Source organism: Filicampus tigris, chromosome 13 (assembly GCF_054856515.1).
Source record: "Filicampus tigris isolate MCC_2025a chromosome 13, RoL_Ftig_1.0, whole genome shotgun sequence".
Taxonomy (NCBI): domain Eukaryota; kingdom Metazoa; phylum Chordata; class Actinopteri; order Syngnathiformes; family Syngnathidae; genus Filicampus; species Filicampus tigris.
The window spans coordinates 812,523-835,580 of NC_141229.1; the positions used below are offsets into that span (position 1 = coordinate 812,523).

Below are 23,058 nucleotides of genomic sequence, written 5' to 3' on the forward strand. Positions count from 1 at the left end.
AGCATAAGGCATTTCTTAAGAATTTGGAGGCAACAAAAAAAGCAGGAAAACTGCAGGAAAAAAAATAACATTTTATTAGGGTCCATATTGTCGTTGTTTTGAATGAGAAGATGAGAAGGACAATTTGTTTTGAAAATTACATTATGTTTGCATGCGTGCTAAGTTAACTGATGTCAAAATTGAAAACCAAATAGTTGTGGCCTTCTAAGCTTTGTATGAGCCCCCTTACCTTATATAATAGTGCCCTCAATGGCCCTCATTTACTATTACAAGCCGTGTGTCCGCACCACTTTGTAAGCAAAACATGCGTATGCACGTTTGAGCATTATCGTATATTTTTATAACTGAAACAATGAGCAATTATTACAACAGGGGAAATAACAGTTATTTTGCTGATATTAAAGAAGTAATTAGGGGATGAACTGCGTGGAAGTGAAGAAATACTGCAATAAATCAAATGAATGATTAAAGTTATTAGGATTAAAGTATAATATAAAAGTATATCCTTATGGGTAAACATTTAAGTGGGACATGGGTCCTACGTAATAAGATGGAATCGATTGATCGGTACTTATGAAGTGTAAAATGTGAGAAAAAGCTCATTGTAAACATTGCGACCTAAGCTGACGTTGAGATCATGCGACAGCAATGACGTAATGGACTGCGCGCCCATAAAGTGTTCCTTGTCAAATGACTGCTATTCATTTGTCCAGAATCCCTAAATGGTGATTAGAGAATGAGTGAATGATCCGAACTAAGCCTCTATGCGTCAAGCCATTGAGTCCTTACAGTATGTCCTGTTGTTTTCCACACTTTTTATTGATGCCACACCACTACCAATTCGCATATATCATCCGTGTACATGCTACGACCTACCGCTGACGTTGCGGCTGCAGAAAAAGAAAGGTGAGGCTAAAACGCCCAAATGTAGCATGAAGTGACAAAAGGCACTATTTTAAAACGAGCCGCTAACAACTTAGCCAAAGAGCAACAGGTTGCTAACGCCAACAAGCGTCGCTCGAGCGTCCGAGACAACTGATAGCTGTGATGACAACGCCTCCTCTTGAGTGATAACTTTGTGTCACCAAATGTGATTTTGGTGACCTCAAAAGAGGAGAGCCCTCTAAACGCGTCACCTAAACTAGCTACCTAACGCGGCTAGGCTAGCAACAAAGCTAGGTTAGCTTCACTGCTCGCCCGCCTTTTTGGCCGCGGTTTTGTGCAGCTCGGTAGGGCAAACACAAGACGAAAGCACACGACAACGCCCGAAATGAAGAACATTAAAGATCATTTGAAGACCAACAAATACCTTTAAACAGCACACATTTGATGCGATGACAGTTTTTTTCTTGATTGTTTGTATTTCCGCAACTATACGCGCGCCTCCTGACTCCACTTGTCGGTAACCAGGGAGCGTTGCTAAGGGATTTGCAGGTAGGTTAAACGCTGAGAAATGTTTACATGCTGACCTCAGTATAACAAAATATCAGCCATTGCTGCACTATAATAATTCCAGTTCATCAGAATTATTCGGTTGTTTTCGTTCCAAAACGTAGGGGGCTTCTTTTTTTCTACTCACGGCGAACAATTGTGCGCATGCGTATATCGGTCGAAAACAACGCGCACCTTTAAAAAACAAAAACAAAAGTAGTCTTATAATAATAACATTTTGCGTATTTTATTTTTTATTAAAGCAAATATTAACAGAATATATTCATGTTTTATTCTGTGCTACTCACCGCATCAGAAGTGTTAGTGCTGTCATCGTTACCTGTTGCCAATAGATGCTCCATTAATTTAATGTCAAAGTGCTCTTTTGATTTATGTTTTATTATTGTAAAACTTTGAGACAAGCTTTACAAATTGCAGGCTGTTGATGTACTGAGTACTGAGTTTTGACTTTGACTTGTCAAGCAAGCGCCTCCAGGGGGCAGCCTCTCCCCAAGTGTTGTTTGTCTTCAATTCATCCACTCATTCATTCGTGTGTTTTAAATATAATGAAACAAACTGATGAAAATAATAATAATAATGAAAGTAACATGCAATGGGGAAATAACAGTACTATAAATGTCTAAAATTACCATTTTTATTTTGTTTTTGAGTTGAAAATTACATTTCATAACATTTTCTTTTCAAAATGTAAAAAAATGAAATTTAAAGAGCATAGGTTTTTTTATACCTCCCTTTATTTAAGGGAAAAAAATGTAATTACTATATCAGACCCATGACCATTTTAATTCATAATTGTTAATTTCTGAGTTATAAATGAGAGATAAAATATTATTTTTATGAATTGGTCAATACCTTAACATATGGTTGGTGTATATGCCATAATTTATGTAACGTTAAAGCAGTTTTCACAGGTAGTGCCTCAAATAGTGACTGTTGCCGCGCGATTATCTGCATTGAAGGAAGCACATTCCTTCAGTTCAGGAAGTGCACAGTTTAAAAAGCTGTGAGATTTTATTTCAAGTGTCTCCTGTCGTAAATCAGTGGTTGATGGTGACATTATTTTTCCCTGCTGTGGCTTGAAAAAAAAGAAAGAATTACAGCACTTTTTCAGCCCTTGGTGTCTATTGGTGGCAGGTTTTGACCCCCCCAACTTCCACCCGGCAACAATTACAAGATTTACAATGTCGGGACAACTGTTTTGCTATTATGTCAAATACGAGCTGACAGGAGAAAGGAATGATGGCAGCGCAATTATTTTAGCGGGAAGGAAACGTGGCGAATGGAGAAGCTAATCTTTTAGCTAACACACAAAAACATTCTGGAGTGCTGCTAAAGCAAATTTTCCTCAGGAAATGCAGTCGTCCTTTGCTGTATTGCGGCTGACTTATTGCAAGTTCGGTGCATGGCAGATTTTTTTTCTTCGACAGTACAGTTATCCAACTGCATGTTTCCGTTACGTGAACCTCGTTAGCTAATTGAATATAGCCTGACATCGCTAGTCAGAACGAATCGTCATCCACGACGGCTCAACAAACAGAAACAAAATAGAGAAATTAAAAGCAGTCTTAGCACACCTGTGGATGACCTCACCTGACACGTCACTGCACACCACAGTGGCTATAGCTTGGAAATAGCGCCTATGATTACGTTCGTGTCCACGTCACAGAAACAGAGAAGCCCCGCCTTTTAAAGGCATGCACACTGTTTCTACGATGTTGGATATGTGGATGGTGACCCAAGGTGGAGAAAAATAATGCCACCTCACATGTATACACTGTATTGGTTGATCGATGACCATGAAGACTAAACATGAAACATTAAAATAGGCGTATCATAAAAAACAATAACTCATGAACACATTGCCAGAAATGAGAACGTATTAGATGAAAAAATTCACCGATTTGACGAAAAAGTACAAACGTGAAAAATGAAAAACATTTTAGGGAAATATAGAAGCCTGTGAACAAGACATCCTCCAGCAACTTGCTGCTTGTTTGCTTTTGGTAATCGGTTACTGTACTCGTTAGCATTAGCGTGCTTTTGGTCGGAGACGTGAAAGAACACGGTCAAACCAATTTTTACAAGACAGTTGATCGGATTTCCCCTACATTGTCCTTGTTAAGAGCCATCATGCATATGCATCGCACGCTATGCCAGCGATGCGAGAAAGGGGGGCGCGTTTTAATCCGCGGGAGGTCTTTGCAGAAAAAAAAAAAAAAAAAAAGGCCACAGCTGATTGCCCGAGTCAATCTCTTGCCGAACAAAAGACGAGGCGGCCACTCATCAGTCTGCCTTTGAGGACAATGAAAGCCAAGCAATCAATCCCCTAATTGAGTTTTGAGCCACTGCTACGCGTTAAAAGGGGAAGGTCAATTTCTCAATGGGACGATTGTCGCGCTCATTTCACAACGCCGCAAAAGTAATCGGGCCGGAGACGAGAAGAAACTTGCCACTCTTTGACTCAACAATCCAAATGGATATTTGGAAATATTTTCCTTTTATTATATATAGCTTTATTGAATTTTTTAGTCTCATGGAAAGTAATACGGTGACCACAGTTAGTGGCGGGGTGGCTCCCGAGCGCCCTCTATTGGCCAAGCGCCGCTAGTGCAGATGTCATCGTCCTACTTAATTCGCAAAGTCGACTTCAAGCCCACATTTCGTCTTCCAACTTTTCTCGCCGAAAAGTGATGTGGCATTGGACAGGCAGTGGAAAAGTCTACTGACCACCGAAGCTAGAAAATTCTAAAGTCGACTTTGAAGCCGCATTCTGGATTAGTACCTTTCTCACAGCGCAGCAACAAAAGGAAATAAATATTAGAACAACACATAAACATTGTCATGAATCACATCATCATCACAAAAATTGTAACAAATGTTTGATGGTAAAATGAAGAAAATATTTTTTAAAATCTTCATTGGAAACAGACACATTTGAAGATTTTTTTTTAATTTATGTAAAAATGTTTGAAAAAATACAATGACGAGGCTCTAAGCGCCTCAAGATGGCAGTAACATGGTGTCGCCAACTACACGACTTGTATTGACTTTTATATTCTTCTCTCTCAAGGCAGGAGACAAAAACCTCCACAGTTGGGGAGAAGAAAAACAAAAACAATCATTTCCTCTGCAGCCATTTAATCCTCTGGGTGTCAAAGGCCCGACACAAAGTGGACAAAGGCGTGAATAAAGCAAGTGAATCTGAAGATTAAGCAGCACAAAAAAGAGAGAGAAAGCGAGAGAGAGAGTAAGTGGACTTCTTTGTGTCAAAAACGGATCCTTGATCTGCTTTTGAAGTGGCGTGAAGAGACCTGAGACTTTCATCTGCTGACATCACAAAGGCTCCGCAACACTTTAGCCTCGCCAAATGGGAAAAAATGCTATTGCATTTTTGTGTTTTTGTTTTTGTTTTTTGAAAGGTTCTGATGATAATCTTGTTTTATTAATTAATATAAGAAAATGCTGTAATGTGCGTGCCAGGCCAGTAGTTGGCGATGTCAGTCTTAATAGCACTTTAAGTCATTTAGAAGAAAGGCCATTTCAGGTTTGTTTGATGTTGTATGTGTGTGTTTTTGTGATGTTCTGATGACTTTGTCAAAACAATCCCAATGCAAATAAGAAAAAACAAAATAAAAGGAAAAAAATACTGCAATGTGCATGCCCGGCCAGTAGTGGGGCCATTTCATGTGATTGATTGATTACGCGGTTAATAATTCAATGTTGAGTCCCATTTCCACTCCTCAGGAACAAACACACTAGACAGCAAATGGCAAAAGAAAGTCTGAATTAAACTGGAACACGAATAAAAATGCGAGTAGAATTTCGCTACATCGATTTTACGTCATAGAAGAAGAATGAATGAAAACCTCGTCAAAACGATCCCAGTTCAAATGTAAAAATACGGAAGAATGCTGTAATGTGTATGCCAGGCCCCTAGTTGGTGATATCACATGACACGTGGGTTTAGAATTTGACAAAACTGGACAGAGTGGGTGCAGATGTTTTGGTTTTTTTCCACATCAAAATGTGAAATTTTATCACGTTAAAATGTGAAAATGATCGCGATAGAACACGAAATTCATCGCGTAAAACAGGAAACGTATCGCATCAAAATGTGACATTCATCAAGTACGGTAACGTGAAACTTATGTTAAAACGTGAAAAAGTATTCACTTTTAGCCACTTTTTGACGCATTCTTTGGGGTTTTAGCTCCAGCCTTTTATTTTTTTCCCCACTGTTTTCGTCTGGCTGGCCCAGCGGTGCGCAACCGACAGGCAGGCAGGCAGGCAGGCAGGCAGGCAGGCAGGCGGTTGGGCGTTGCGAGGAAATGATGAAGCCTCCATTTGCATTACATAATTTCATGTTTTATTCAGTCTTTCGGAGGAGTCCTTGGAGGGGAAGCAGGCGTGGAGATAAGCGTTAGGGACATGACCGCCTCATGCAATGTACACGGGCTTAAACCACCAATCTGCACATATTAAGTGCACATGCACTCTTCTTTCACAGTGAACCCTTGCCTATTTATGTTTTTTTTTTCCTATGAAACCTAGCAGCTCACTCATCTGGAAGGGATTTATTTTTCATGTTCAAGGATGAGTTTGAAATAGTGTGTGGTTTATTTAGGCTTTAAACTACCTATAGAAGTGGTAACTTGAGTTACAATTGCCCAATTCTTCGAGTGACAGGTCACTCAAATTTCATTTATTTCTTTACATTCTCCTTTGTCGTCTACAATAAAATATCATGGAAAAAAATACGCTGGGGGGGTTTGTGTTTGTTTTCTTTTACAAACCATATAGCATTGCATTTGGAAAGACCATCAGCTTAATGCTAACACACAATGCAAAGCGTTATAGAGGTATAGAAGGTAAAAAATAGCATCGGTGTCGTGGTAGTGATAAAAGCCTTTAAGCAACGGATAGTTGAACATAAACGGGTCAGTGTCAACTCTCAGGCATACATTTTTATGCTCTACAAAAAAAAAGCTAGTTTTACTGACGCTCACTTAGCAGTCTTTATCCGGATGTCACACTAGAAGAAAAGTAAGTACAAAGTACAATACTTGTAAGTAAGTAACAAAGTACAATACTTGAGCGCTGTTTTCTTATGAAAAACATTTTTGAAAAAAAAAAGTTTTGTTGGTGTTTTGTGGGCGGCTACAACCGATTAGTCAAGGCTGCACTGTATTTGAAATCCTCTGCATTGGTTTCTGCCAGGCAGCACAGAGCCGTCGTGAGGCAGTCCAATGAGTGCAATCAAACGCATGAGACACGGCACGGCTGCTCTCAGCAACTGGACACTCTATTAGTGCGCGTGCGCGCGCGCGCTTGCACAAAGCTCATAAAGTGAACGAACGCCCGGGCTGAAAGGAAAATAAAGAGCCTGGCATCTAATCATAGACAATAGAGCGTTTCATGAAGCCAGATAATGGCCAACGCGCGCATGGGGCATTTCATTAGCATAGATAATAACGCGGGAATATTTCGATGAGTGATGGTTGGTCGCCGTGGCAACACGGATCCTGGCAAACAAAAGAGTTGGGAATGTTTGCCAGGGGACGCAAAAGGAAGGGCGCGCATTTGTCTTCAGGTGAGCCTCACTTTGTCTCGCCAGGATCGAAATGCTAATGTCAACGGAAAAAATGAATACAAGTCCATCCCCGCATGTACATCAATTTGAAATGAAGAATGAAAATGACAGAAGAGTCTAAAAGGTGACCTTGGGAAATGAGGTCACATTTACGCCGTCAGTTTCAGGGGAAAACGCGGGGCCGAGGACTCAGGCAATTGCAAGCTTTTGACTTTTTCATTACAACACAATTTATCCATCGAGCGCCACAATTTTTGACCACCAGCCGTTCACAAAAAGCTACTCGGTAAGTCGGCTTTCAAAGCGCCCCGCACCATTCACACGTGATGTAATACAAAGTCTATTGTTCGCAAAAAGCTGACTTTGTCTACTTTGCCTACATCTCGCCTCATCATTTTTGGTACGCAAAAAGCTGCTCAATAGCAGTCAATCGGTGCCCCTTTTTGTCAGGCGCCACAGACGAATGCATTCGAATGCTCCACGAGCCTGAAATCAAAAAGTCGTTTGTTGACAAAAAGCAGCTTGGCTACTCTGCTAATGCCAACACCTTCACTTTAGCGCTCCTTGTTTGTCAAACGTTGCAAACAGATGCCTTCCGATGCACCAAGACAGTCCGACAAGATTCAAAACACATTTATTTTGATCACAACAAGCTGCTTGATAAGGCAACTGACCAACGAATAATGCCGTCGCGCCATTCACCCAAGCCAATTGGCCACACGCACTCCCCGACGAGCTGAAAGCAGATGGCGGTCCAGATGGACGTCCACATTCTTCTAAGCCCGACGGTCCACTTTAGCGGGAATGCGGCGCCGCCATCGACCTGTGCCACGCGGGGAATTTGGCCTCCCGTTTCGCTTTCGGGAGCTCTCGTCCCTCCTGCTTCTTTGAATGTGCTTCGTTCACTTTTTGTTGTGATAACCCAGAGATGGCACCATTTGCCTTGGGTGACTTTTTGTTATCTAACCAAAGGGAGGGCCGCGCCGCCGCGGGAGTGGTCAGAGCCGACTTTAACCACGGCTCCTTTCATTCCCTTTTAATGCACTTGAGTCTCGACGGAAGCGCATCTGCGCTTGGAAACCGATTTGTCGTGTTTGATGCCTGGCCGCTGTTCACATATTTATCAATCAAATACCTGGCCTTAGAGCAGCTGTCCACACTGGCGCCAGCGTAAGGTCTGCATCGACTTTGCCGGGTGCACCTCCGAGTCACCGTGTCACAAACACGCTCAACGAGCCCTGCGCCGATTGGAAAATCGGGATCCGCCGGCGTTCGCGCCACGGCAAAGGTAACTCCGTGTCACCGATATGATTTTGCCTATCAGAAAGCAGAGATGGCACCATTCGGCCGGCGCGACTTTTTGTTAGCTTTTGGTCTCAATTCCCATCGGTGGCCCTTTTCCCTCGCAAGTGACCGGCGACGTGTACGATCGTCGTTAGAATTGAAAGCGAGTCCACCGCAGTATGACAGCGAGCCGCCATCACGGGAATTCGCCGACGCGCGGCGGCAGACTCTGGTCTCGGCCGTCGGTAACTAGAGCCGCCCGCCGGGCTGCGGCCGGCCCATCTGGCCGGCGCCCCGGCTGCCCTTCGGGGTCCCATCCGCGCTCCCTGTGTGTCACGATTTTTTTTTTGTGTGTCAGGAAACTCCTTTTCATCGAACACCGCACCCAAATGAATCGCTAACATGGCGCGCAAATCAGCAACGTCCTTTTTGGCTGTTAATGCTCTTAAACGGCCCAAATTGGACCGGAACCGTCGGCGTCGCTCTCGCCTGCTCGCCGCCTTTCAAGGCCGGGCCCCGGCGCGCGGGACAATGGCGTCACTTCAAGGCACTGAGCACGTCGGTGGAATTTGGCCAAAGGCCTCATTAAAAAAGGATCGGCTCTTTGGTGGGAAGTGCCGTTAGTTAACTCAACAAAGGTGTGGGAGGCCGGGGGGGGCTGTCACTAATCTCCCTCCGCCTCATTGTGCCGATCCGCTCGGAAACGCGCTCTAGCCTCCTCGACGCTTCCCGCTATGATCTCGGAAGTGTTTGAGCTTCTGAACCTTGAATTCGCCACCTCATCCGACCGACGGGGCTGTTATGATGGAGCCCGTTGAAGTCTGCCCGGCAACAGGTGACGGCGCAAACGTGATGTGGCCAAGAAAATGGGGGCGTGGGGGCGGTTAAGCCAAAAGACAGCTGGTCACAGATGGTAAATATGTTTGGAATGATAATTACAATTTGGAGACCGTGCGCAATTTCAAGGGAAAATCGAAGAAATTCGAATCAACGATTTGAACATTCATTTAAGCTCATCTACCAATCGGTTCTTTTGTTTCAAATCTCCAACGTGACCTGTGAGCACAAACAAAGACCTTCACGTTATTAATATTCCAGCATGCAGTCAGTTGAAATTGATCCCCATTTTCCCTCTGTCGCCCCCCTCCCGCCCCAATCTCATCAGGAGGATGCGTGTGTTTAAAAAGATAAAAGAGGGGGTGCTGCAGAATGAGGGTTAAGTAATAGCCGGCGACAGAGCACTTGATGTGCCTGAAAGGCCCCCCGGGCCCCGCCCCTCCTCAATTCCCCGTCGACCCGGGCATGTTGGCGGCTCGCTGATGCTGCCGCCGGTGACACCCGCGCCCGTCTGGGTCCCCATTTGGGGATGTGCAGATGGAGCAACCGTTAAGAGAGGCACTTGCGTATTCCCCTGTGGGTGGTGGGGGTCTTCACAGGGTGGTCAGAGGTGAGGGATCAGAGCCCCCTCCCCAACTGACTCTCCAGCAAGCCCTCCGTGTGTCTGGGGACGCCCACGCAAAGATGACGCATTATGCACTTGATGCAATTAATTTGGGGGGTGGCTTGTGCGAGAGTGACGCCGGCACAGGCGCACATTGATTTGGTTCTTTGCTTTGGATAGTGGCTCTTTTCTACGTGCATTGAGAAATGTATTGTTGCAAATGAAATGTATGAAGAGCACCGAGATTTGCGCATGTTGATTTTGGTCCATATGTAAGAAGTGTGACCCCCAGTAGCGCGGATGAAAAATGGTGGCATTTTCCAGATTATTTTGCTACATACCGCCCTGCTGACTATTCTCGCTGCTGTCCACATTCACATCGGGTACAAAATAGCGACAGCGCTGCTACGGTGAACATGGAATGTCCCAAACTTTGCAGGCTTCAAACTGCCTTCTTGTCTTCTCGAAGGTCGAATGACATGAAAAGACACACAGCGTCTCATCGAAAGATGTGTCTTTTGACCGCAGCCAAGTTGGTTATCAAGCTCAAGTCATTGTGTGCGACTGACTGCTTCACTGGTAGATCGCTCGCGCTCAATGCATATTCATGAGCGGCCTGCTGTGGAGAGCTGGAAACAAAAGGGAGGTTGTGAGGCGGGTTGGAGGGGGAGGCGCAGCAGGTGCGTGGAAGGGGGAGGGAGGGCTCATCGCTTCGCATTCACTCACTGTAAACGCACCGTCAAAAAGGACAGCGTGTCGGGGAGGCCCGACAAGCCAACAGCCAGCAAGCCGGCGGCGGCGCAGCCGTCCGTCCGTGCGTGCGTGCGTGCGTGCGTGCGTGCGGCTTTTGCAGTTTTGTTTGCCTACGCTTGACATTTTCTACTTTGCCTTCCGCTAAATCTGGTGCAAGCCTCTTTTCATCATAATGCGTCTTGTGCCCAAGGAGGAGTCTTATGGGAGAGTAACTTGCGGGTCCCGACTGAGACCCCTGTGCGCGCCGCCGCCGGCGCCGCTTCCCCCAAAACCACGCCCCCTTCACCCCGCTCATGACGAGCACTTAAGCGAGCCCGCGCGTTGCCTGTCCCGCATTCTGGAAGCGGCAACTGCAGCAGGAGGAAGCAAAATAGTGGCGAGAAGACCGTGGACAAGTGGACAAGCTCCCGCAATTACGGCCGCCCATGCTGACACTTTTGCCCGCGCGATGGATTTGCTGGAGCGCCGCTACTTGTCTCCGTACGACTACACCTTCGATTTCTGGAACGACTACTTGGGCTTGTCCACCCTCGTGGCCCCGACGCCGATCCGGAGCCCGGCGTGTAGCGGCCCCAACTCCATCACCCAGTCGCTGAAAGCCACGCTGGGCTTGACCGACTCGCCCTACGAGCTGCGGGGGCGCCTCTCGCCTCTCCGCCGGCGGCCGCTCGGCGAGGCCGGCCACGGGGACGACGGCGACGGCCCCCCGGGGTGTCCGGAGGCTCCGGAGCGCGGGCGCAAGCAGGCCGCGCGCGGTAAGGCCGAGCCCAGGGTGTGCGTGTTCTGCCGGAACAACGGCGCCCCGGAGGAGGTGTACGGCACGCACATTCTGAAGACGGCCGACGGCCGGGTCGTGTGCCCCATCTTGCGGGCGTACACTTGCCCGCTGTGCAGCGCCAACGGGGACAACGCGCACACCATCAAGTACTGCCCGCTGTCCGCCAGGGAGCCGCCCGGGGGCCACGGGATGCCGCTGCACGCCAAAGGAAGCTGCAGAGCGCCCGGAAAGAGGCTCAAACTCTTCTCCTGAATTTCAACGCAATGTCATCCGGAAAAAAAAACCTTCATCGCGGCTTGCAAGCAAGTTGGTTTTTTGGTTGTTGTTTTTGGATGGCTAGGAAGTCACCAATAACTTGGGGAGTTTGGGGAAAAAAAAAAAAAAATCACACATTGTTTGAACATTTTGCCTATCGTTTATGTAGGTCAAATGTCTGTAATTTGTTATTCCCTTTTGACCAAAATCATGTTCAATTCGGATTTGATTCGGATTTCGACAGAATGTAAATGGGACATGTTTCAGATGGGTTACAAAAGACAAAATGTATAAAAGTCATTTTATGGGTGAAAAAACACACGAGGTTGAACGTGGTGTACGCTGAAATGGCAAACTAAATTGAATCCACATCTGATTACACGTTGGGACTGATTCTAAGTGCTTCAATGTCTTATAAGAAACACAATGTATAATCATCAGTCTACCCACTTGTATATTTATACAAGGGTATGATGATCTCATTTCTGTAATATGTTTCATCCAATTTGAAAAAAAAAAAAAAAAAAAAGGGTGTTATGTGTACACTGTAACGTCAAGCAAAATTGAATCCAGATCTCATCGAGTTTACACATTTGGACCAAGTGAAACTTGTTCATATGGTTTACAGAGACAAAATGTTATAATAATAATAATGAAAGGTGTTAGGATCTAATGTTAAACCGAGTTTACTCCAGGTCTGATTTAGATTGTTGATTTATGACAAATGTAAATGTAAAATGTTGATGTGGTTTATAAGAGACAAATGTTGTTGTTTTTTCTTAAATTCAAATCTTATACAATTTGGAAAAAAAACAACTGTACCACTTACTGTAATGTGATGTCAAACCAAGTTTAATCCATATTTGATCCAATTTGTATGTTTCTGCCAAAAATATAAATGTTAAAATAATATATATCCTATCAATCCAATTGAAATACGTTTGTGATGCGCACCCTGGGTCAGAAGTTGTAACGTTAAACCCAGTTTAATCCGGATCTGTTCCACATTGCACGTTTGGACTCGATGTAACATGTTCGGATGGCTTATAAGAGCAAGACAAAATGTTTGAATAAGATCTCAGTCCGATTTGATCGAAGCCTGCCATGTATACGAAAGGTAAGCAGCAGCAGCCGCGTCAAACCAGATTCGATTCAGATGCGACATGCCAACGTGACATGGAAAATGTCATTGAGCGTGTTTTGATATTCACACTGCAGTATCCGGTTGTGCGCCTCTGTTTTGTTCTTGTGATCTGTTTTGTTTTTGTGACGGCTGTTTCGATGTCGGACTGACTGACTGACTTCAAAGGCTGACACGTGTCGCCTCTGCGGATGGAGATTTGAAAACGAACCAAAGCGCTGTACAGATAAATGATGACACGTGCTGCACTGAGAGATCAATGTCTCTCTCACAACACTTTCCATTCCCGGGACTACTATTTCGTATTTTTGTGGCGAGTTTTGTACCAAAGCAACACCCGTTGACGTATTTAGTCTCATGGATGTCTTATATGCAGCATTTTGACTTTTTGCTGCCGATCGTCTTTTACATAATCCGATGTCAAAACGGCAGAATGTAGACGTTGACAATGCAGTTGACAGATTGCTTCTCAAATATGCTCCGATGGCTCTTGTCAATGTCTCAAAAGGGTCTCAAAGAGCAGCATTCCAAAGTCTCTATGTGTTAAAAGCCAATGATGTGCTTATTTTTTATCATGATCTTATTTTTTACCCAAGTGGGGAGCAGGGCGAATTTTCACTGTACATAAACTCTGAATAAACAAACAAAAACAAAACAAAATGTGTGCTTTTGTTGTGAGAGAACCACAAAGACATCCCCCACAGTCGGATTACATGCAGTGATGGGGCGCCACCTAGTGATTCAAATGAGTGACGACTGATATTAGATATGCCTCATGTGTTTCATTGAAATGATTTTATGACTTTGTAATTCAAGTTTAAGTAACCCTCCTTATGTTTGTTCATTTAAAAAAATGGTCATGGGGCAATGCGACCAGAAGTATAGTTTAGTCATTTCAAAAATAAAAAGAATAAATAAACAGAATCGTAGAAACTCCCCAAAATATTTGAAAAAAAAAAAGAGACGAATTTGTCATTACTGCCCCTTTGAGCCCATTGCGGAACTGCCTGATAAATATATTTCATAAATATGAAAACGAATTCATAAAATATAATAAAAATATATTCGTCAGTGTCCTGTGAAAAACATGTATGTCCATTTTTATCCCATTTCTTTTTCATTTGTACATTAATGGGGTTTTTTGCGTTACAGGCATCCCATGAATGTGAAAAAAAAAATGTAAAATGAACATGCATGTTTATCACAGGACAGAGATGGAAAAAAGGAAACGACCATCCTACATTATCTGGCATTTTAAAAACAGTTTTCCCCAAAGTAAAAGGGGAAGTTTGCAGGGCTAAAACTTTCAAGTTAATAATTAAACAGAATTGAAAAGAATTCAACAGTCTTTGTCACACTTTGCACTAACTCGGCGGCCATTGTGCTGCTTCCTCTGGTGTGGCCACCAGGGGGCACTGCAAGACAAACAGACTGAAATGCTGTGCATGGAGAACGTACGGCACTAATATTCGTTATTCTTCGCAGAGGATAAATAATATATGTACGGTTACATTGCCTGTCCACGTGTTGCTCAACTGTTTGTGCTCAAGTATCCGTTGCGTCGAGGCTTATAACACAACACATACGTTAGCTATCGCCCGCGCCTAGTGTTTCCCATTAGGTGTAATGAAAACACAGAATGTCACAAACTCAAACAGTCTTTGCTCCATCCCCACTACTTTCTGTGCCGCGATTTGCTCAGAAAAGAAGTTTTTTTGTCTGTCCTTTGCTCGCACGGCTGCACCGGAAGAGAGCGTCGAGAGCGACCTCCGCTGCCTTCACTGCAGCAGTCCGCTATTGGCCGACTGGCTGCTGACATCATTTGCGCGTGCGTGCGTGCGGGGGAAGGGGTGGAGGTGGGGCTATGCGTGCGCTCTATATAAAAGTCTGAGTTCTGCAGCATCCCCGAGCTGGTGCAGTGCACAAACGCTGGCTCATGCTCACTCATTGTGTGCAGGACGAGGGGGACTTCTTCTGAAAACATCCATTTCACTCACAACAAAACAAACAAACCATCACCATGAGCTCGCCCGTCTTCTACCGTCGACCGTGGGACGACTTGAGAGGCTCCCGCTTGAAATCGTCCCCGTCCTGCCCCTCGCCCGCAGCTCCGGAGTCGCGCAGGAGGCTCCCGGAGGCGGCGTGGCCCGGCGCGGCGCTCGGCTCGCGGCTGCTGGAGAAGGAGCAGCTGGGGGAGCTCAACGACCGCTTGGCAGGCTACGTCGAGAAGGTGCGACTCCTGGAGCTCCACAACCGGGCGCTGCTGGCCGAGCTGGAGTCGCTGCGGGGGCGAAGGAGCCGGCCGCCGCGCCTGCGGGGGCTCTACGAGGAGGCGGCGCGCGCCTTGACCGCCCGGATGGAGTCGGAGAGCCGAGAGAAAACGCAGATGGAGGCGGAGAGGGAATACCTGAAGGAGGTTCATGAGAGGGTGAGGGGATGCTGCGAGGAGGCGGTCCGGCGGCGGGAGGACGCCCAGGAGGCGCTGATGCGGGCCCGGGAGGAGGCGGGACGGGCGGCGCTCGCCCACCTTGACGCCCAAACCACCGTGGCGTCCCTTTGCGGCGAGATGCTCTTCCTCAACAAGGTCCGTCGCTCTTTTGCGGTCTTCTCACGCGGATGCTTGGCTTCAATTGCAGTGCATCTGGAAGACTTTTGCGCAGCACTTAGCAAAGGCGGGATAACAAAGTGTCAGGTGTTCGTTCCGGGTAGCCGTCCAAATGTGGTACTTCAGAAGGTGGAAAGGTCCAAAAAAAGAGTGAAAAAAAAAACGCCGCATCGGCAGAGATCTTGGTGACAAATTCCTCGTGTGTTTTTAACGTACTCGGCCCGTAAAGATGACTCGGATTCTGATTTCTAAACATTGCGTCCCACCTCTGACATCACAAAAGACGGACAAACAAAAGAAGACCGAGATCGGGATGAAAGAGTGGGCTAATTTTTCTATTCTTTCAAGACTTCAACTCCGACCCTTGTCTCGAGATTCGCAACCAGTTTCCGATGTGAAAATGTGTCTGTGGTGTCCTGAAATTCCTCTTTCCGATGCCTCCGCGAGAAAGAGCTCCCTCTACAACCGCGGGACACTCCTGAGAAATATCATTTAAAATCTGCACATGGCGTACGTGTCGTTGCTAAGGTCTTTGCGGAGGAGACGGTGGAGCTGCGGGCCCAGCTGGAGGTGGCCAACGTCAGCGCGGCGGCGGCTGCGGCGGTTGCGCGGCCCCACCCGGGCGAGGAGCTGCGGGACGTCCTGGCGCAGTACGAGCGGCTGGCCGCCGACAACATGCGAGCCGCGGAGGACCGGTACGGGAGCACGTGCGCGGCGGCGGCGGCGGACGCGGCCGACAGGGAGCGCCGGGCGGCGCGCGCCGTCCGGGAGCAGACGTCCGAGTACCGCAGGATGCTCCTGGCCCGATCCGCCGACATCGAGGCTCTCAGAAAGGTCGTCGAGGCGCTCGACAAGCAGCTGGGAGACATGGAGGAGACGCAGGCCAAAGAGGTGGACGAGTACCAGGTACCAGCTTTCCCACTAAATTCTCGTCACAGGGTCGATTACGTAGATTACGTCCAGGAGACGTTTTTGAAGACAAATCTTTGTTCCTTTCACACAGACGCCATCGCAAATCTCATGATCGAACCCTCCAACATTTCCAGCTCGACTTTGTTTTCACTCTTCCATGTTGCTACCTTTCACAGACGGACCCGCAAAAAAACTGTTGCATCAGCAAAACTCCCAACAAATCCATCGTGCCGCTGATATTATCCCAGAAGGCAGAAAACTCCCGCGTTGACTTGGCCCCTTTCATCCCGTGCTCGTACCTTTCGCACAGAGATGCGAGCGTCAACGTTCAAATGTCACACTTGGCTTTCGGCTTTCTGCTAATTCCTTTCATGCAGCCGGGGTGACAAATGTTTCGGCTCTGGTTTTAGCCCCCAAAATTCCAAGCTCATCTTTGTCCTCACTGTTCTGTGTCGGTACAGAGAGCCGGAGAGCGAGATCCCTAAAAAAAAAATCCGCCCTGCCTCTGATATTGCCGCAGAAGGTGGAAAATCCCCAGGTTGCTTTGCGATTGGATGAATGAGTCGGGTCAAGAGTCAACATCAAGATTCAACTGTCGTTGCGGCGCGCTAAAGTCGACGCAGGTCCTACTCTGTAGAGTCAAAATGTGAATTCCATCGGCTGCACATTTAACGGGATGGGCATTCCAATGTAACAAGTTCTTCCTTCGTAAATCCGTCCCAACGTTTGATATTCCGTTCTCAGACGAGGATCGACCAACTGGAGCGAGACATTGACGACGCCAAGCAGGAGATGGCGCTCTACATGAGAGAATATCAAGACCTGCTCAATGTCAAGATGGCGCTGGACATTGAAATCGCCGCGTACAGGTGACACACTTTCACCTAAACAAACACGTACTTAATTAATACTATTGATCTTTTTTTAATACTACATTAAAAGTCAATTTAACCTGAAAGTTATATTTGTGTTTGAAATTGCTATATTGAAGATGTTCCTAGACAAAAAAAAAAAAAAAGTGGTGAATTCAAGAAAGGAAATCTAGCGATTCTATTCAAAAGAAAACAACTAATTGTTAAGCCATCCCTTATATTGTGGTTTTCTTATTATTTAATAAAAGCCTAGCTTCAGGTTCCTGGGATGAACCTACAAAAATTGCTCCTCAAAATGAGAAAGTTGCTCCTCAAATGAAGTCACCCATTCGCAAAACTGCTCCACAAAGAAGAAAATTCTTCCGAGGCGTGAAATTGAAATGTTCTTCTTTTTATTTTAGGGGGCTCCTGGAAAGCGAAGAGCTGCGGCTGTCGGAGCCCTACCTTCCCGCCGTACACTGAAAACATTCCTGTCCTGTTTCCAAGCCATTATCCCCATCACGACAAACGCGCCCTTGTGCTAAAAAGCAAGTGAGAGGTCCACCACAAGTCCCCCTTCTTCTCCACACATTCTGACTTCAAGAAAAAAAAAAAAAGAAAAAAAGAAAAGAGTACAAAACGTCCGCACTGCATGAAGCATCATTATTGTTAAAGTCCAAGCAGCAAACTTTGCACAAGCACTTGAGCAAGTGTTTGTAAAAGGCCACAAATGGTGCTTGGACTTTAATGACTGTGTAGTAGTAGTTGAGCCAGTGACCCTAAACTATTTAATTACATCTTCTTCTGCATTTACGCTCACATTAACATTAAGAGAAAAATTCTAAAGTAAATGCAGAGAAGGCCTAATTGTCGCTGGCGTCTTCTATTCATTATAAAGTCTTTATTGTTTAGCTAGGAATTCATGCTAAGCTAAGCTCAAACATGAAACTGAATGAAAACTAACTGAGACCGCGAGCAACAAGTGCAATAAAGAAGTAAGAACTGATTTATGACTCACTTTCTATTTGACATTATATATACTTGAGAGTTTTTCCTGGCTCAGATTGAGGCAGAGGCGGTTCCATCCGACCATGACGTGCATGCATTCCAGAAAGTCAACTTACTCGCTTTACAGGGAAGATACTTACAGTTAAGAGTTCCAACAAGAATGACTATTATCACGTTAAATCACGCATTCATTTGTTAACACTAGAGCCACTTTTTCCAAAGTGTTACTGCAAAGAGCCACATTATACATATGGGCGAACATAAAATAGACCACCACATGAGGTCACAAGATAGGCTAGCTGTGCTGTGCATTTGTGCTGGTCTAGCTGTTTTGTTTAGTTTTTTGTGGGGGTTGCCATTATATCACAACAAAAAAAGTGTTAAAACGTCCTCTGTTGAACTTCATATTCTTAATCGATTTCAATTGGAGTCTGTAAATGTTGCAAAATATGTCATCTTTTGCAACTGATATACAAGCCACCGTTTCCCTTGGTGGAACTACATTGAATACAAATATTTGTGTAATCAGAACTAAAAATGCAACCACCATATGAAAAAAATACAAAAATACAAATCTACAAATCAGTAACCAACAATTGAAAATATCTCATACTAAGTGAGCGTGTGGCTGCTTGTGTGGATGCTCTGACCTGGTGATGATGAGCTGAGATGAGATGAGCTGAGCTGAGCTGAGCTGAGCTGAGCTGAGCTGTGCCAGGGCTGCCGATGTGATGTCACAGCTGAGTACTGTACTGGCCTCATCGTTGACTCATTTCTTTCTATTCAAATTCGGATGAATTATCCTGTCCCCCTGCCTTTACATTTTCTACTGTCCCTATGAAAAGAATAAGTAGACTTCCATCACACAGCGTTATTAGAACCCATTTTCACCCTAAAAATGTTAGGTCAAGTAGACCACTGTAGATGAAAGGTTGAATACAGTATTCAAACTTTACAGCTAGTTACAATAATAATGAATCTGTATTTGACAGCGACAATGCAGTCGACAAAGTGATGCAAATTGAGTTTTGAGCTCATGCTAATTCTCAACTCCGGGCCCGAGATTCACAACATTGCAGAACAATATAAAATGTAGAATAGAATAAAAATTCCAGACCGCACTGATCCATAATCAATATTCCAATATTGCATTTACAGTATGTGACATAAAACTTTCACTGAGTTACAACGTTACAGTGCAATATACAATAAAAGAGTTGACACGCTACAAGTTACTTTCTGCATAGCTGCTGTATGAGCTTTCTGCCTGTAGGGGGTAGTAACAGACTATAAATATACTGTAACATTTATTTTAAACTTGTAACAAAACTACCTGAACCCAAAAATGATTTTGAACAGTAACTGACAAAGAAAGAATAGTGAAACTTACTTTACAAAGGGGGCTCGACTGTCAGTCACGGTTTACCCGTCTTCTCTTATTTTTCTTTTTAATTTGCCAGCCGTGTTAGTTTGTCAGAATTCAAACCAGTCCGCTTCAGGCCAGGGTGACTCTTCTTCCCCTAGTAAAGTGTGGATTAAAACACGTTGCGGTACATATCGCCAACTACTGTACCGGAAAGACATAGCAGTCAATAGGCGGTGTCACTGATTTCAAATGCAAAACTCACCCGAAACTCCAGATGGCGATAACAGTCTCCCTCCAGGAAAAAAGAGTCTTTCGCTTCCTGGTCAGAGGACACACGCAAGATGGCCGCCGCCTGCGGACTTGAATGTTGTTATTCTTCATTGTCATTGTGACACATTTGGACTGGTTCAACTTTCATACAGCGGCTGCGTCGGACGACTGACAAGCCCGATAAACGACCTCCGGACGGCGGCATTGGCGATGTTCCCAAGCGTGCGGATCGCACGGCTGCTGGTGCCCGGCCGTGCCGCGCTGGTGGAGGCGCAACGCGGACGAAAGTCGCGCACTGACCCGGTGGCCAAGTCGAAGATGGGGCGAATTAAAGTGCCTCCGCCGGTGGACCCGGTGGAGATGGTCGTGCTGCGGGAGAGATACGGCGACTACAAGCTCATCATGAGGGCGCTGCGGTACCCACCCGCACTCGACACCTCGCACCTGTCTTACTTGGATAGCATTTTGGCTTTTTATCGTTGTCAATGCACTCATGCTTAATGCTAAGCGCTCGAACGGGGTTTGAGAACGTTTAATTTCAACATGGCAAGTCTCATGCGTTTGAATTCAGTAATTTTTCTATGATTTATTTTTTAGAATAACGATAGAAAAAATACATATATTATGCAGCTTGCCTTAATTTATATGGCTTTTGGCTTTTCATTATAAGTTGCGAAAGTTTTGTTTTTTTTGTAGCTTACAATAAAAAAAAACACTTTGGCCTTAATTTGCTGCCTGCCTCTTTTGTTGTGGTCATTTCAGTGTGGATTTCAAGGAGGAGGTGCTTCGGAGGAAATACGAGGAGGAGACGGGCTCCATGGCGGAGGAGCGATCGCGGCAGGAGGCCGAGGAGCACCGCAATCTCATGGACTTGAACCGCCAAGAGAACCTGCGCCTGCTGCAACTTCGGTCAGCCTTGATGCAAACGCAGAACACGCGAGACTTCTTTGGAAAACCTCTTGTGGCCAAACATGTTCATATGCACATATCAAAAACTGTATAACCACCAGACAGTAATGTTGTTGGTTTTTTTAATTTATTTGATTGATCAGCCCCGATGTAATTGATCAAATCCAATATAATTCAAATATAATTATTAAATGCCATGCTATTTGAATTCTAAGTCTTTCATGAAACACACTAACAAAAGTGTATTATTTTTCACATGATAAATTATAAAAAAAGTTTTTTTTTTTAATTATCCTTATTTTTTTATGGAAAAAGTGCATTCCTTTCTTTGGTTGAAAAACAAAAAAGACCCAAAAAATCCATTTCCACAAAAGTAACTTTTCTGTTAAAAAAAATAATCACAAGGAAAATTTCTTGAACAAATGTCATCACAATTTGCAAACCACACTGCAATACGTCTGTTTTGTAACCTTGTTCACTTGAAGGTTTAAACTGTGCAATACTGCTGACACCCTCAGTACTTGGAGGTGAATGCACGCATCTTTGCACATCACAAAATATTTTTTAAAAATGAACTAAATAGACTATAACTACTGCCAAAGTAAAATACAGTCTTTTTTTAATGTAAGACTATACCCACGATTAATAGACAAAATTCCGGTCGATTATGATTATTATGTAATATTGGCCAATAAAATTACTTTTATAAAGACTTTTTATAGCCACTGTAAGCAAAGTTTGGGTGCCACTCAAAAGAAAATGTCCCGCAAAATGTAACAGCCAAAAATGTGTTTCAAAGACGTCTACTCATGACAACAGTTTGGCGTTGTCAATTTTCCCGAGCTCGTTTGTGTTTTTCCAGAATTGTGAGGATCCAGAAGGAAACGGAAGAGGCGGAACGCAAGAAGTCGGAAGAGGCTCTCCTGCAAGAACAGCAACAGCAAGAATTTGTCAAGCAGAAAGAGGAGGAAATTGTGCAGTTGCAGGTCCATTTTTTTCCCCTTAATTCCCACCAATAGATTTTTCCAAAAATCCAGAAATCTTTCATGTTGGTCATATGTTGTTGTTTTTTTCGGGCCATAGGAGGATGCAAAGAACTTCATCACGTTCGACAACTTGGACCAACGCATCGAGGAAGCTCTGGACAACCCCAAGAACTACAACTTTGCCGTGGACAAAGAGGGCCGAGTTGTTAAACAGACGGTGTTGCGGTGACAACCTTGCACAAATACCGAGCTCATCGTTGAGCATCAAACAAGGTGGACGCTTCCAGCAATCCCGGGACTACTCACGAAAAGCTCTTCCGTGATCATTTCTTGATGGCTGGCTCTCGTTGTTCACGTTCTGATTGTCATTTTTCAATGTAATGCCAATAAATTCATGAACACGCATCTGTTGTATTACTTTAGTTTAGTGCGATGGTTATTCATTCGTTACGCTAATTGCATAGTTGCCTAAGTCTTTTTTTAACGTTTTTGGAAATCATCAAAGGTCCAGCTGCCTCGATTCAATCTTTACAGATACCCAACACTGGATGAATTTTTAGTGAGCACTTTTTTTTTTCCCATGTTGTGACAGTAAGTTAAAAAGGATTTAAGAAACATGCTGTTTTTTGAAATAATGTGATTTTTTGTTTAGTTTTGGGTTTTTTTCCCCGAAGGCAAGCTGACATAAAAGCAAAAGTAAAACAGATTTTGTAGAAGTATGTGACAAGGTTTACTGGCATGCCAAAACAAAATTGGGGCTCGGGGGGTTGTTTGCATAGTAAAAGCAGAGGGCATTTTATTTCAGGCAAAATGCTCAAAGGAATTTTGTAAAGTCAACTAAAAATGTCATTTTACAAAATGCATTAACATTTTTTAAAAAGTGTTTGCTTCATTTACACAAATGTTTTTTGAATAAAAATATATTTGCCCTGATTTACCCGCTGGGATAGGACCCAGCACTCTCTAAAATTTCAAAATAACATTTGCACCCATAAAAATTCAAATCCCTAATTTACCTTTCTTGGCCACTTAAAACACTTTTATTACTTAATTACATTATTTCATTTGTATTTGAAAATAATTTACAAAACGTGTTTTAAATAAAAAATGAATATACTTGTTCCACTCATGTGCTCTTACATTGCATTTTTCTTCATAAAAAGAATGTCAATTCCCTGATTTCATATTTAAAAAATATAAATATTCAAAACTATATATATATATATGCCTTGCTTTTACAAGTCAAGTAAATCATTCCACCTAACCTTACTGACCTAAGCAAAAAATAAAAATAAAAACGGAGGGCGCAGGTGCATGAGCTACATGGGCATCCTCGACTTTGAAGCTTAATGGGATTGCAGTAACGAGTTCACAGCTAAGCGCTTCTTAAGTGGATTGAAATAAACTCTGCACGCATGCGAGCAACACACGCCGGCCAAGATCGACCGACCGTCGAG

The 23,058-nt window shown here is 44.4% G+C and overlaps 3 protein-coding genes, 1 long non-coding RNA gene and 1 pseudogene across 7 annotated transcripts in view; 4 read left to right on the forward strand and 1 right to left on the reverse strand.

Annotated features, from left to right (window-relative positions):
• alms1 (ALMS1 centrosome and basal body associated protein) overlaps nucleotides 1–20,005 on the reverse strand; it is a 32,368-nt gene extending 12,363 nt beyond the window's left edge. Inside the window, exons 1-3 of one of the 4 annotated variants that reach the window (XM_086048553.1) lie at nucleotides 19,699–20,005; nucleotides 19,461–19,590; nucleotides 18,721–18,905 (exon numbers count right to left, since the gene is read on the reverse strand). In XM_086048553.1, coding sequence (XP_085904679.1) covers nucleotides 18,721–18,832 — 112 coding nt within the window. In that variant the 5' untranslated portion in view covers nucleotides 18,833–18,905; nucleotides 19,461–19,590; nucleotides 19,699–20,005. Of the gene's footprint in view, nucleotides 1–1,309; nucleotides 1,580–3,026; nucleotides 3,086–18,720; nucleotides 18,906–19,460; nucleotides 19,591–19,698 lie in introns of those variants that run through there. The other 3 variants (XM_086048556.1, XM_086048555.1, XM_086048554.1) reach the window with 3 other exon arrangements.
• On the forward strand, nucleotides 685–5,104 carry LOC147137015 (uncharacterized). Its single transcript, XR_015089219.1, has 2 exons — nucleotides 685–906; nucleotides 4,523–5,104. It is a non-coding gene; the product is annotated as an uncharacterized LOC147137015 (long non-coding RNA).
• LOC147137016 (nanos homolog 1 pseudogene) lies at nucleotides 10,546–13,354 on the forward strand (annotated as a pseudogene).
• neff2 (neuronal intermediate filament family member 2) lies at nucleotides 14,584–18,068 on the forward strand. Its single transcript, XM_086050502.1, has 4 exons — nucleotides 14,584–15,278; nucleotides 15,828–16,205; nucleotides 16,956–17,080; nucleotides 17,485–18,068. The coding sequence occupies exons 1-4, from the start codon at nucleotides 14,715–14,717 to the stop codon at nucleotides 17,543–17,545; spliced, it is 1,128 nt and encodes a 375-aa protein (XP_085906628.1). The 5' UTR covers nucleotides 14,584–14,714; the 3' UTR covers nucleotides 17,546–18,068.
• mrps26 (mitochondrial ribosomal protein S26) lies at nucleotides 19,729–22,006 on the forward strand. Its single transcript, XM_086048569.1, has 4 exons — nucleotides 19,729–20,122; nucleotides 20,469–20,615; nucleotides 21,478–21,601; nucleotides 21,699–22,006. The coding sequence occupies exons 1-4, from the start codon at nucleotides 19,917–19,919 to the stop codon at nucleotides 21,828–21,830; spliced, it is 609 nt and encodes a 202-aa protein (XP_085904695.1). The 5' UTR covers nucleotides 19,729–19,916; the 3' UTR covers nucleotides 21,831–22,006.
• Nucleotides 22,007–23,058: the final 1,052 nt, after the last annotated feature.